The sequence below is a fragment of the Phaethon aethereus genome, assembly GCF_964289735.1.
Source record: "Phaethon aethereus genome assembly, chromosome: W".
NCBI lineage: Eukaryota > Metazoa > Chordata > Aves > Phaethontiformes > Phaethontidae > Phaethon > Phaethon aethereus.
The window spans coordinates 25,604,714-25,620,038 of NC_138581.1; the positions used below are offsets into that span (position 1 = coordinate 25,604,714).

General features: G+C 42.9%; 1 protein-coding gene across 1 annotated transcript in view; it reads right to left on the reverse strand.

Annotated features, from left to right (window-relative positions):
- LOC309415129 (rapamycin-insensitive companion of mTOR-like) overlaps positions 1 to 7,945 on the reverse strand; it is a gene marked incomplete at both ends in the record, with an annotated part of 100,242 nt that extends 92,297 nt beyond the window's left edge. The window contains 2 exons of the mRNA XM_082012576.1: positions 7,675 to 7,722; positions 7,897 to 7,945. Of these exons, the coding sequence (XP_081868702.1) occupies positions 7,675 to 7,722; positions 7,897 to 7,945 (97 nt within the window). The remainder of the gene's footprint in view (positions 1 to 7,674; positions 7,723 to 7,896) is intronic.
- Between the last annotated feature and the right edge of the window lie 7,380 nt (positions 7,946 to 15,325).

Below are 15,325 nucleotides of genomic sequence, written 5' to 3' on the forward strand. Positions count from 1 at the left end.
CATATAGATGGGCTCGGGATCGAGGGGTGGACCTGACCATGGATGCTATTGCACAGGTTATCCATGAATGTGAAACGTGTGCTGCGATCAAACAAGCCAAGCGGTTAAAGCCTCTCTGGTATGAAGGACGATGGTTGAAATATAAATATGGGGAGGCCTGGCAGATTGACTATATCACACTCCCACAAACTCGCCAAGGCAAGCGCTATGTGCTTACCATGGTGGAAGCAACCACCGGATGGCTGGAAACATACCCTGTGCCCCATGCCACCGCCCGGAACACTATCCTGGGCCTTGAAAAGCAAGTCTTATGGCGACATGGCACCCCCGAAAGAATTGAGTCAGACAATGGGACTCATTTCCGAAACAACCTCATAGACACCTGGGCCAAAGAGCACGGCATTGAGTGGGTGTATCATATCCCCTATCATGCACCAGCTTCCGGAAAAATTGAACGATACAACGGACTGTTAAAGACTACACTGAGAGCAATGGGTGATGGGACACTCAAAAATTGGGATAAACATTTAGCCAAAGCCACCTGGTTAGTCAACACTAGGGGATCTACTAATAGAGCCGGCCCTGCCCAATCAAAACGTCTACGTACTGTAGAAGGGGATAAAGTCCCTGTGGTGCATGTGAGAAACATGCTGGGGAAGACAGTCTGGGTTACTCCTGCCTTAGGAAAAGGCAAACCCGTTCGTGGGATTGCCTTTGCCCAGGGACCTGGGTGCACTTGGTGGGTAATGCGGAAGGATGGGGAAGTCCGATGTGTACCTCAAGGAGACTTGATTTTGGGTGAAAACAGTCAATGATTTGAATTGTATTATGTTAATTGTTCAGTATGACATTACTACTATGGCTGCTATCTACCATATCAATGGTATTATAGTAAGAATCACCCAGACTGATGAAGAATGAGCTTCACTGAAACCAAGCAACGTGCAGCAGTGATGAAACCAGAACTGGCTTCAGCAGCTTGCGCCCAACAAATCCCTCGAGATCGACATCTTCGACCTGCAGATCATGGACATGGACCGTGCCAGATGACAATCCAACACCACATACCATCTCCCCTGCCCTGAGAGACTGCTATGATGGATGAAGCCCAGAGTCATGGACTGACTGAACTCCATAGACATTTTAAAGTGATGGCCCATGGACTAAGAAAGTGATATCTGTGTGTATATATTAAAAGACAGGAAGAGTAATAATGAATAATTGGAATGTATTGAAAAAGTACAGGACCCGGGCATGACGTAAATGGTATGGAATAAGGGGTGGATACTGTCCTGGTTTCAGCCAGGATAGAGCTGGTTTTCCTCACAGAAGCTAGTGTGAGACCGTGTTTTGGATTTGGGATGAGGAACTGTTGATAATGTGCTGATGTTTTGGGTTGTTGCTGAGCCGTCAAGGACAGTCCAGCTTCTCGTGCTGGCCTGCCAGCGAGCAGGCTGGGGGTGCATGGGGAGCTGGGAGGGGACACAGCCGGGACAGCTGACCCAGACTGGCCAAAGAGATATTCCCTACCATACGACGTCATGCCCAGTACATAAACTGGAGTTGGCCGGGGGGCGGAAATCGCTGCTCGGGGACGGGCTGTCGATCACGGGGTGGTGAGCAATTTCTGTATTGGGCCTCACTTGTTCTTGTACATTCCTTTGTTGGTATTATCATTATTGTTCCCTTCTTTCTTTCTGTCCTATTAAACCGTGTTTATCTCAACCCACGAGTTTTTTCCTAATTCTCTCCCCTGTCCCACTGCGGGAGGGGGAGTGAGCGAGCGGCTGCGTGGTGCTTAGTTGCCAGCTGGGGCTAAACCACGACAATAACAAAAGCATAAGAACACAAGTCCTACAGAGCTCTTAGGTATGTACTAACAGTAAAATTCAGTCACATAACTAAGAAAATACAACTGTAAGTAGAGGTTTTTTGTTCTTTGGGACTGGGTTGGTTTTTTTTGTTGTTGTTGCGTTTTGTGTTGGTTTTTTTACTCCATTTTCTCACTTGTACATCTTTATCAGCATTCTTCCTCTTCACCAGCTGCAAGGATTTAATGAATACACTCTTTACTAATCATGCTCTGAAGTTTTGCTAACTCCTACTTTTTTCCTGATCCATTCTACACAAATTTTCCATCACCACAACAGATGGTTGGCAAATGAAAAAAAATCGTTTCTGCAGTATACATGAATATACTAATACTACAGATTTTTAAACTAGAATAAAGCAAAATACATTTTATTGTGAAAGTTACAAGTGCTCCAGTTAAAACAATTTGTCAAATATCGGCCAGCACTTGCGTAGCAGTGTTACGGCACCTTCCCTTCTGTATCAGAAATCATCACAGAAGCACTGCTCAACATGCAGTCACCTGCACTATGGTATAAGCATCTGCCTATCTGCATGCTGTAAAAAAAACTTCTAATGAAAAGCAAACCTCTTATGTAGTCTATTGTGTAGTTATCAAAGCCTTGAGTCACACGCTTATGTCTTAGTTGTAAGAAGCTAGTTGGTTTTAAGGTAGATTATTCGTGTCATTTATTGTTATTTTTAAAAAGTCTCAAGCATGAGTCTCAATTAGTATGAAAGAAAAAAAGCATACCTGATTTTTCAGCACATTCCCCAAAACTAGTCAGCCATCATTTTAACAGAAATTCTCAAAGACATTCTGTAAGCCTTTTGAACATCCCTCTTCTGCAGCGTTTGGGTTTGTATGGATATAACCAGTTGTAAGCAGCCATTTTTCACTATAAGTGACTATTTCACTTCTTCCCACTTTTACGGAAGAAAACAAACAAACAAAAAACCACTCTACCTGATATTGAGCATTTCTTCTATGTTATTAGGGAAAAAATTCCAAGATTGCCAGGTAATTGGTAAAGTATGCATGAAGATCATGAGATTGGGCAAATATCTGATGTATTTCTTTCTGGGAAGGCTATTATTGACATAGCTTCCTTATTTACTGTAATTATGATGAGGGGCATGTTTCTGTTGTTCCTGTTTTCAAGAAATGAAAGTGAAAATAATATAAACATACACCATTTTAGTAGCTCTGAAAAGTCTTAAGATTGTAAAAGCAGTAATACCTTAGGAAGCAAAGCCAAAGGTATGCAAGTGTTATTAATCTAACCAGGCCAGAGTACTATACAATTCCAAAACAACGTTCAACTGAAGCACAAGTGCAGACAGGAAAGCTAAGTGTATGCCTTAATTTTGGAGTGCATATACTGAGTGCCTCTAACTCCCCCACTTTTAAAACCTACCACAAGGTTACATGTTGCCGAAAAAGTTAGCAGGCCACCACCATCAATCACTTCCCCTTTGGGCTCCAACTATATTAAAAAAAACCCAAAACAATATTCAAGAATAATGCAGTAGAGAATTTCTCAGACAGCAAGGCAAGTAAGATCTCCCTCCAGCTGTTTTTCAAGTTGCCCCTCTATATCTCAGAAGAACAACAAAAAAAAAATGTTGCTAAATACTGCCTTGCTCCTATTATGGCTCCTGTTACAGATTCACAAACAAGGAAGAAAAAAAAAGAGCTACTGCTCTGTGTGATTTGCTCTAACACAAGCATCCTGTTATAGTTACCCAATCACAACGATGGCATACCGCAAAGCAAGGGTTAAAGGTGCCCACACATTTTGTTTATTTGGGTATTTTTAAAATAGTGTTTCTAAGGTGCAGTGGAGTCCCACTTCTCTGTATTTTCAAGCCAGACCATGTATTGCAAGAGTACACAAAGAAGAACTTAAAGGCTTTCCGTAACAGTCTTGTCACATTAGTGTGGAAGAACTGCCTTTGAGCCACCAAGAAAGTACACATCAGCTACCATCTCTGCACCAGTTCCCTACTGCCTTGCTGCAAGCACTCCAAAAGGGGTTTTTTCCTCCCCCACTACTTGAGCTCTCAGTATCAGACAGGTATGTAGCATCCCTCCCTGCTTCTTCCATACCGATGAAAGAAGCTGGAAATGGCGTGATCACCAAATCTCAAGTTGAATTTGGAAACAAAATTCATCCAGCCTTAACTATCCTGCAAATAACCCTTAAAAACACCTGACATTTTTGTGGGCTGTGAACTGCAAATGGCATCCTGAGCCATTTGCCCTGCATGCAACGCATTATGATTTGCCATGTGGGCACATGGAATCAAATACAACATGGTTTAAAGTGATGTAAAGCACAGTAAGAAAAGCAATACAGTTCAGATCTTGTGAAGTTAAATGGGACTTTTGTATTTATTTTTACCTACATGATAGAAGGAAATGATGGAGAAGGGAGAAAAAAAAGGAAAAGGGTATTTTTTCACATAATACTAAGTCAATTTTGTGAAACACACCCTTGGGGAGAAAAGCAGCCAGTTTTCTCAGCTACTTTATTCATATTTATCTTGTGTTATAGCTAGAAGACTCAACATTTACAAAATATAGGAATCAGCCATACAAGAAAAGCTGCTAAATCAAAGCAGTATCTCATAATGCACATTTATTAATAATAAATGAAAGTAACAATGTTGGACATAATTAAAAAGTATAATATTCGAAAGTGAAGACTAACCAAAATGTACCTGTTGCCCTCAAAAAGGGGGAAACGAAGACATACAGACATGAACAGCACTCAACCATCAGCAGTTGGCACCCCTGTATCTCTCCAAAGCTTCAGTAAATGAACAAGCTCTGAAAAGTTCCTAATAGCTATCGCAGACTCAGAGCTACAGGAATCCAAGAAAATGGAGATCCCTTGAAGGAATGACATTTAAAAGGAGCCTGACTACAGATAAGGCACTGTAAGACACTGCTCTCACCTAGGCAAGTTCCAAACTATTTAGGCCTTCACAGCCCAAAAGCAACAGCTGAAACTCCAACAAAGGAAAGGGTGTTGGTCACCCAACAGGATAAGGCGATACTGAAACAGTAACAAATTTTCAAAATCAGCTTGTAAGTAGATTCAGTTACAGAGATGAGCAAAGAACTTAGCAGCAAACAAGGTGTGGATTACACAAGCCTTTTACAGTGCCCAGAGCTTTGGGAGGTATATAAGCTTCTATAATTCAGCTTGGAATCCCTGTAAAACAATCAGAGATGAAGATAACATGCTAAAAGCATATAATACTTGTAGCATGGTTACATACACAACCATGACAGGACTCAACGCAAGAATTCCTACCAAATGCAATAACCCAGTTGATAATGTTAATTGTCCTTTCTGGCCTTAAGAAGTTATGAGCTTGATTTCAGTAGTCTAATTAAACCAGTCTGCCTCATCCCATTGCCAGTTCCTTCCGGATGACTGCAATGGGAGTTGCACTGGTATTGAGTCTGTCCTCCCTTTTCCTTTTCTGTTCTATTCTGAGCAGGTAATAACACACAAGGCCAAAACCCAAGTACTCTGAATCCCAATTATTAACTGCAATTTTGTAACCAACATAAGACACTATACATGACCTTAAGTAGACAAAAGCAACCAGTCTAACCTTTATCTGCTCAGTTTTTTTCTTGCTATACCAAAATTATGCCCAACCATATTTGTGATGGGGACAATTTTTCCAGAGCTGATCATCCTTTCAGCAAACTGATTTTCTATGAAAAAGTTAAGAAAATCATTGTCCCAAAAGAAGATTTATCAGAATAAGAGATGGGGTACAGCTGGGGATGAGTGGTCCAGAAGTTTAAAAAAAAAAACACCAAAAAAACCCCACAAAAAACAGACACAGCAAACAGCAGACTTTACGTTATCATCTTTTACCAGGCTAATCTTGTGCCTAGAGTGTTAACACACAACATACACACACACAATGCACCATCATATAAAATGCCTTTCATAAACATTATTATATATAATTTTTAAAAATACAGAGCACCAAAAAGCTCCAAAGAGTAAAACCTACTATACCAGCCATGGTAAAAATACGTAAGAGAACAACATGGTGCATTCTGGGAAAATGTGGGCACCCCTCAAGCTACAGCAGCAGAGAAAAGAGCAAACAAAAGGCATGCAGAGGAAAGTAGATCAGCTCTACATGCAGTAAAGTATTCCCTGAATCTTACTGCACAAAAAGCCAGGAAGAAGTAGGACCCAAAGCAGCACAAATAAGAAGCAGCACAAACAAGGCTAGCACCCTCCCCGTATCTATTATTAGTTCTGAAATACTTAACAGCACTGCCTTCTCACATGTAAAGAACAGAGTATATAGTCCACAGCTATGGACTAGCGAAGGTCTGACTTGTATGCTAACTCGTGTTTGACAAGCTATCACTAAATAGGAACCACTCCAGCATTTAAATTTTTTGTATTGTTCTTTCACATCAAAACAATTCAGTATGCTACACAACATAAGTTACTAAACCCGTTCATAAAAATCCCGATTCTGTAAATTTTATACACAGATAACACTGCTTACAGTGTTTGAACCATTAAGGCCTTTGTCCTGCATTTTGTTGACAAAAGTTCCACTTGTTTTAATTCTAAAGACAGTGTCTCACTAAAGCAATCATGTCCATTTGGAGATTGCATGGGAGAAGACATAAGAGCCTGTTGCTTTAAACTGAAAAAAAACTCACAGCTTTGAGCCGTTTTGGTTTTTTGAGCATTTGTAAATATGATATGTATACACAGAGATAACTGTCAGCCCATGGTAAAACTGCTTAATAATAAAATTCTAAAAACAGATCATACTGGGGAAAAAAAGAATTAGAAGTGGAATTGTTAATACAGCCTTATACTAAGCTGAAAACTTTATTGATGCTGCTAACGATAAGCCAAAGATAAATGTTAACCATTAAGCCGAGCAGCTGTATTGTGTGAATTTAGCAAGATTGTGTAAACTTGCATGCCTTACTAATCACCAGTCTCTGGAGGAGGAACTGAAAAGGGATTTCAGGGACTGATAAAAGAAACATCTTGCCACAAGGAAGATAACAAGAATAGGAGAATGCTGCCAGCATGAAGTCAGCGAAATTTCACAATAACTAGGGTAAAGGCAAAGATGGCAGGGGGAGATCACGACCACCGACTCAATTGAGGAGCTATGCAAATTACCCCCCACACACACACTTTCTAGGAGCATGCATGCTAATTTAAATACGTGCAACCAATGTCTGAGAGACAACTTAGCACGTAGCAGATGTTATTGTTGTTTCCTTCCTCTTATCTCTCCCCCCATACATCTGAGAGGGGTAGAGGGCATTCTGGAACAACTTAACAAGTAAACGGCAGATGAGTGCCTTCTGATCTCACAGCACGGATATACAAGGGATTGAGGCAGGACCAGACGCCACCACCGAGGTGCTCCCCAGAGGCGCACTGTCCCGACCCGCCGAGCGGAGCCACGGCCAGAGGGAGCCCTAGCGGCAGAGCCGAAAGGCACGACGCGGGCCGGACACCGTAAACAGCCCCGTCTACAAACAACGGCACCCTTCGAAAAAGAAGCGGCCGAGGAGCCTCTGCCCACACGCGCCCGTGCTGCCCCACAGGCTGCAGAGAGGTTTCCACCTACGGGCAGGTCCGCTCACTACAGGACGCCAGGCCGGGCACCGGCACCCGGCAACCGCCGCTCCGTCTTCTCCACCCCGCGCTGGCCCAGGGCACCAAGGCCGCTCACCGCCGGCGGCACCCCTCTCAGTAGGTGCGCAGCGTAGGTGACGACCCCCGCCCCACCGGCCCGTACCTCGGCTGAGATCGAGGGGGACGTTCTCCTCACCGCTATCGTTCCGACCTGCGGGGATGGGGGAAGAGAAGTACGTTAGGCTGGCGGGAAGGAAGGAGCCGGAGAAAGAAGAGAGAGGGAGAGGGAACAGAGGAGATGGCTAGGTACCCGGCGTAGGGCGAGAGCCGCCGGAGGAGGGCAAGAGAAAGCAACCTACTACAACAGCCTGCCTAGGCCCCTTACCTCGGATGCGGAGGTGCCTCAACGAGCGAGCGCGGAGACTCACCGCCATGTTTACAGCCCCACAGTCACAACACCGGAAACCTCGCCCACTCTCGCGAGGAGAAGTCCGCAGATTCCGCCGCCGTGGCTGGTCTCCCCTCCCCCGCTCTGTAGCTGCGCCGCCGGCGGGAGGAGCGCGGGGGCGGCCGCGGCCCCTCTCCCATATCGAAGCGGTGCCCTGTGGCCCCGGAGCTGCTCAGCGCGGTGGTGGTGGGGATACCTCAAGTACCCGAGGGTGGGTAAGGGCTGCCACTCTTCGGGCTCTGCTTGCCCGGGTGCAACACCTGGGTCACGCTTCCAGCGCCTCTGTGCGGTGGAAACGTGACACCCCACCGTACAGAAGCGTTGTAAGCTTGACCCAGGGAGAAGCACCGGTGTCCTCAGAGCCGCGCGGTCTCAAGGGCCGCGTCCGCCGCCGGGGTTCGCTGTGGGGCTTCGGCGTGGTAGTACTCCGCAGGCGCCTCCGGTAGCTCTGCCCCAAGAGGCCAGGGGAGAGGGGGGTGGCGAGCCGTCAGAGGTGAAGAGGCATTCGAGGGAGCTTCTCCTCCGTACCGTTGCGCCAGAAAACGTGGCAAAATGCTTTCTTTTCCTGAAGAGCCTGCGCTGCTGGGAACTGACTACCTACATAACTGCTCTATCACCACATCTAAGGATTTTGGTCTCTCAAGTGTGATAAATGATTTAGTCCCAAACAGGATTCCAATTTAAGTTTGCAATTTATTAAACGAATAGAGGCAAGCAAACAGCGCTGGGTGCGCCGGGAGTCTCCGCTCCACCAAGACGCACACCTTCACTTCTTACAATTCCTTCCTTTATACTTCTCTAGGCTTCGTTTCTCGCCTTTCTCCGCCTTTTTCTTGGAAGATGACTCCTTCTTTAAGTACGTCACCACTTCCCCGGTCTGCGCATGCTTCATCTTTTTCTAGGTGGTCGTCCGGTGGTCGTTGGGAGGAAGATGCTCCTCTTCGTCAGTGCACTCTACATGACCTCTCTGTTTGTGCAGGCGCTCCGTTATTCTACTTATATTATGCTACCTTATTTGGCTATACATTTTCTTGACATTTCTGCGGTTATTTACAACACTGGTTTGCACTAGTATATCAGGAACTAACTTACATATCAGGAGGCTACATAAGCTACACATATCAAGGGAGTTACCCAAACTATACTTATCAGGAAGTTACATAAAGACTACCACTCCCCTGTTTATGGTCATGCCCTACATATATTCCTTTATTTCAATATAAATGACATTTGCTTCAAGCTTATATTCACTAGATTTTCTTTACACGAATCGCTCATTCCTCACACAAGTGAAGTTACTTTTTATTTTATTTTTATGAAGTTTTCCTGCTTACTTTTCCCTTTTTAAACTGCACTTGCCTTGTGATGAGATGATAATTCAAGTGGATACAACATGACCGTTGGCATTATACACCAGATGTTTTTCAGTGCTCCCAGATGCTCCGGGGTGTAATTAATATTTGCCATAACTGAAAAAATAAAAACCATTAGATTTTTAAGCTTTTTGTTATGGTGAAATGGAAAGCAGCAAGTATGCATTAGCTTTAACTACCACTTAAATATGTGGGAGCTTCCCACACACACACAAAAAAAAGCTTGCCACAAAGTGATGGCCCTTAAAATGTCATGGCCTTAATTGGTATGAGGAGTCCTCACCCTGTGAGAGTAAAGGACATTTTGGGATCTATTTTTGGAGCTTTTCCTCTGTTCTCTCATAAATTTGGGGAAAGAATCACAAAAGTTTAATTAAAAAATTATGAAAGTTCCTTACCTGTCAGATTTTCTACACATTTTCATCAGCTACTATTGCTCCTGTTCACAATTCACTATTGCATCCTCCACTATTCTCCCACAGGAGGGGAGAAATGGGGGGGGGGGCTTTTTTGTCCATTTGGAGGGGGGAAATTAATACCAAAGAGAAAATTAACTTCTTCACTGGTCTGATGGCTTGTCTGTGTCACAAATTACAGTTTATACAGCATAAGACAGCCTCTGATTTATTATTTTTGTCTTTCAGTGTCTAAATCACTATAAAAACACAATAAAGCAAATCAAAGAAAAAATGTTTTAATGGCCACATGGAGAATCAGACTAGTTCAATTTTACTTCTTAGTTTATAATTTTATGTGAATATAGCTTCTCTATATAAATAAGTCAATCTCCTAAAGCCAGAGGCACAGTGTGAAAGCAGAGTTTCCTGTGAGCTGCTTGCATACTTGCTTTCCTACCTGCAATGCATGACTATGAGAACATAACAAACCTCCAGTGTCATCTGGAGGTTTGCAGAGGCAGTTTAATCTTGAAACTGTGTTAAAATGTTTCTACATGTTCCATGGTGGATAGGGGCTTCTAAAGCTAAGCTACATTTTTGCCTGTACATGCAAAGGACTCATGAAGAAACTGCTTTGTTCCATCCTTTTCTAATTAGAAGATAATCCCTTTGTTGTGAAAAGCAACAGGTGTTGAATCTGCATATGGTTGGCATATTTATTAGACCTGAGGAAAAAAAAACAACTTTAAAAAAACCACAGCTGTTAAGTATTTCAGTCCAAATAAACTCCAGTAAGAGGGCAGAAGCTATATGTAAGGATAATTTATCATAATACGATTCAAAATCCTTATGGCAGCAGAAACTATTTCTTTTAAGTCTTCATGGTCCTTTTTTTTGAAACTGAAGAAGCCCATTAACATTTTCTTCGGGCACTGACTGACAAAGGCTTGCTAACATTCTAATAGCAAATTTCCAAGATGCTCAGCAGTCAGTGGATATCATTAGAACAGGTTTCAGTCTCTTACACGGCTGGTAGCAAGTAGCTTGCTATGAACATTCCTGGCAGTACAGAAAGGAGCAGAAAAAGGGATGGGATGGATAGAAAAAATTTTTTATTTTTTATTTAATTTAAGCTGGTGGTAGTAAGATTTACTTACATGTAGCATCCTAACTTGAGTACTGAAAAAGTCTCCACCAAATACTGAGGGCAGAAGGAAGGTATGTTTGGACTAATCTAAATGCTATGGGATAAACAGCGTAGAATGCAAAATACAAGAGTTGTAAGTCTTCTCAGTGGTTGAGTGAGTCATAAAACCTCTGCTGGTGTCACCTGCAGAGTTAGGAATCTTGCACAAGAAATGGGCATTTAAACAGAGCAGCTTTTAAAAATGAGATAAAAATGAAAGTGCTAGGGGCAGGAATGCAGATGTAGGGGATGAAAAGAGAAAGGAACAAGGAAGCAGAAAAGCAAAGGACAGAACACCGTGGTCAGAGAATCAAGGAAAGGAGGAATAATTATAGGGAACAGGAAGTAATCGAGAAAGCAAGTAGAAGAGTATAGAGAACATCTCAGGTAGTGAAAGGAGGCAATGACAACACAAAAAAAGTATGTCTTTGGATCAATACAGAAGAAGAAACTGGTCTTACCTGTGTGAGCTGGAAAGTGGGTGACGGCATCATCCAGAACAGAAGAACATGAAAGCTGAGATGTGGGAGAAGGGAAGGGAGCTTGGCAGGGTGTCCCTTCTGTCAGCAAGAAAAGGGGACGGGAGTCCCAGACTCTGTGTCTGTGTTTTGTGTACATTTTCCACCTGCAGTGTACCCACATTCAAATGAAGGAGCAGGCAGCTTTTCCTGCTAAGAACTTGAAAATCAGGAATCAGGCCAAAAAAAAAGAATTAAAAGGCAGGAAAAAAAGCCAGTGTTGATTTTTCTTTCCTTTGTCTCGTGATGCTTGAGCTGTAGGATTTGGCATTATTACTGAAGTAACACAAATTATAGAATGTTTCTTAAAACCCTTGATATCTGTCTAATTTCACATTTCATTCACGTTCGTGTTGACATTTTGCATATTTCCTTTCTGCCTAACAGTGAACATTTTAAGTTTAAGCATTATTTCTGTGTCTATGCATTAAGAAAGAAAATAACCATAGTTTCCCATATTCTTTTCAACAAGGCCCACAATATAAAAAGCTTTGAGCAAGAAACTCTACATTTAACAACAGCTTAATCCTCTCTCTCAAAGTGCTTTAGAAGGAGGCAAATAGAGATAATTTAACAAATTCTACATATGTTCAGGAGCCAGCTAGCTAGAATGAAACACAGAGAAGAAAGGCTTTGTGAGTTCATTATAACTTTGCTCTACCCAGGCAAAGAAGGGGACCTGGGGCTACCACACTGCTGCTCTGCACAAGGCTGTGACATGTTGTGGTGGCATTCTGCAGTACCGTGGCTAACCTGAGTGGCATGGAAATATCTTCCAGATGGCTAGAATGCTGGAAACTGCTTAGGATGACCCTTCAGCTGGACTACTACACTGTTTCTTAGACAGGCTAAGTAGTTGGAGGGCTATGCTGCTATTCTGGGTGAATGGCTTCTGATAAATAAGTTAATTCTTTCAGAACTGATTTGGGTGTCTCAGCCTGGCATATCCCCAGACCATCTACACATAAATGTTTAATTCTGACAACAGCCGTAGGCCTGACTCAAAACCATGCCAACTGTTGTAGTTTAACCCAGCAGGCAGCTAAACACCACACAGCCATTCGCTCACCCCTGTGGTGGTGCGTTTCTTTCCCCCTTCCTTGCACCTGGAGCTCTCAATAAGCCTTGGCCTTGGAGCAGAGAGTTTGGCGGTTGAGAGCCCCTTGGCTGTGCCAAGCACTCCTGCGTAGCTAAGGTAGAGAACGGTATTGACCGTCTCAGGACTATCAGTTGTGGGAGTAATCCTCCTCTGATAGCCCTGGAACATATTTTTGTCTAATTATGACTTGGACAGATCGGTACCAGTGTCGCTGGAATTTCAGAATTCTAGCAATTACCGACAAATGACTTGTGGCAAGGATGGAAACTCACTGATGCCTACAGTCAATCATCTCCCAGTCCTATAAATAGTGGTCCCAAGTGAGACCCTCTTGGACCGCAGCGGGCTGCGACCAGCACCTCCCTCTCAGTGGGACGCCTCTCAGAGTCCGTGAACCCTCAAGTTTGCAATCAATTCAGAGGCTCAACTGTGCACCCGTTGAGCGATGCAAAGCATTCAATGTGAGTATTCAACGGAATTCGGGGGGATATTTAATAGGTACCTTTGTACATATCTATCTCTTTACATCTCTTTATGCGTCTCTATCTCTACACCTATATGTGTGTGTGATTAAGGAATCTTAGTAAGTTTTAGGTTGATTATGCTGCTAAGTTTTATATGATTCGATACTGTGATTTATCTCAATAGCGTTAGTGAATTTAATTGCTGTTATTTTGTATTAGACTGTTACCATCCTAAAGTTACACCAAGCACAAAATATAACACCACACCAGAATCCCCGATACCCTACCCCTTTAGTCATAAACCGTTGACCAAGTCTGGGACTAGGAGTGGATTCAGCCGCACCTAGACTCCTCCCTGAGAAGGGGTTTAGAAAGCAAGGGGGTCCACTCTGAACCTCGTGACTCAATGGGAGGGTCTCCCCTACTTTCTCTCTTCAATACACATATAAGCCACATTAACCCAATTCGATACACAAGTAAATCATTCCAATCTAACTGTAATTTGTTTTTTCTTTGTATACCTTTTTCATGTTGAATAAGTAATAGAGTGGACCTTGCCATCGAATTCTGTTAAGTTGCGCTTTTTACAAATTTATATTAAAATCATTCACTTTCTGATATCTTTGGCGGTGATTCTTTGGGCGGCCTAAATTACTCATTCGTGACAAATTGGATGGCAGGATGGCAAGTAGTATCACTGATTACTCACAAAAACATGGAATTAATCCAAGTTCTAAATTCTCAGAAGAATGGGCTTGTGAGAATTAGCACAATTGGGAATCTGTGGAAAAACAGTTGAATGAGGCCAGAGGCCATATAAAAGATGGAAAAGGAAAAGGAATTATTTGCAAAATGTTAGGCACCTGCTTAGAAACTGCTTGGCAGGATAGGAAGGATAACAATAAGAGAGAACAAGATGCGAAGGATGAAATAGAAGGCAGAAAGACAACTGAATTGGTACTGTCTTTAAAGATGGATCAGCTGCAGAGACTGTTATAGGGAGAAAGAAAAAAAAATTGGAGGAAAAGATTGAAATTATGCTAATGCAGGCCCCCAACCCCCCCAACATCATACAGATTAGAAAATTAATTACGTCTCCTGAAGAGTGGAACGGAGACATATGGGGCGACTCTGATGATAACGAACTGGACAAAACTGATTCTTTGACTCCTCCAAATTCCCCTGTCCACGAGGTCAGACCTATTATAAAACCAGAGGAAACGACTGGACCTCGGGTGGTGCCGGAGATCACACCCAAAAAACTACCCCATTTGATCCGATTCAGTTAGTTAATTTACAAGAACGCTATGGCCGTAAGCCAGGTGAAACTGAATATTTGTGGCGAGTGTGTCTAACTGGGGGAGATAGATAGAATCTTACTAAGTGGCGATGAAGCCAATGGATTTTGGGGTCCTGGTGTCTTTTTAAATGCTGGCCCTGCATCACAGAATGATCCCCACTCGATAACAAGCAGAGTGGCATACTGGGCTGGTGGAATAGATATGCTAGAGAGAGGAGAACCTCTGGTAATACCCATTAGATCTTTAAATGACCTCTCTACAGCTATCACAAAGGCTTCCTGTATCCAGGCTATGCATGAACGCAGAGCTCACAATGTGCCTTTATCAGTGATTGTAAATCCTGAGATGTTAAAGCCATTAACTAAAGGAGCCCCCGCTATGCTTAAACCTTACCTCATTGCAAAATGAGATGAAATTAGGAGAGATGTGGATTTTAACATGCTATTAAACATGAGGAATGCTGTTGAAGATCAGGAAGAACAACTGATATGTAGAATCCTCCCTACCTGGGCAACACTAATGCATGATATTATAAATCATGGGCGAGAAATGGGATGGGGTGATTTGCCTACTGAAAACAGGACTGCAGGCCGTAACATTAGGTAACTTAAGCAAACTCCCCAAAATAATTCGGAGCCCACCAAACATCACCTTAGGGCCCAGAAGTATAAGGAACTATATAATCAAGCATTAGCATTAGGCATTCCAAAAAGTGCAATTCAGAGACAATCTCCTAGTGCTATACAGAGCTTAATTACTGCATTCCAGAAAAAAGACACCCCAAACACTCAAGACACCAACACCAACTCCGAGAGGGAACAATAACCCTTTCCCTCCCCAAAATCCAAGGTCAAAAAACAAGTAGTGCCCAGACAGCAATTGGGCCTGCCTGTCCAGCAAGTAGAACCTTATCAATGGATAAACAATAACGGCCCATACATTTTGATCCCAGTTGGCCCTCAACAACAATTGGTAAAATTCTTAATAGATACGGGAGCACAAATTTCAAAATTAACACAACAGGATA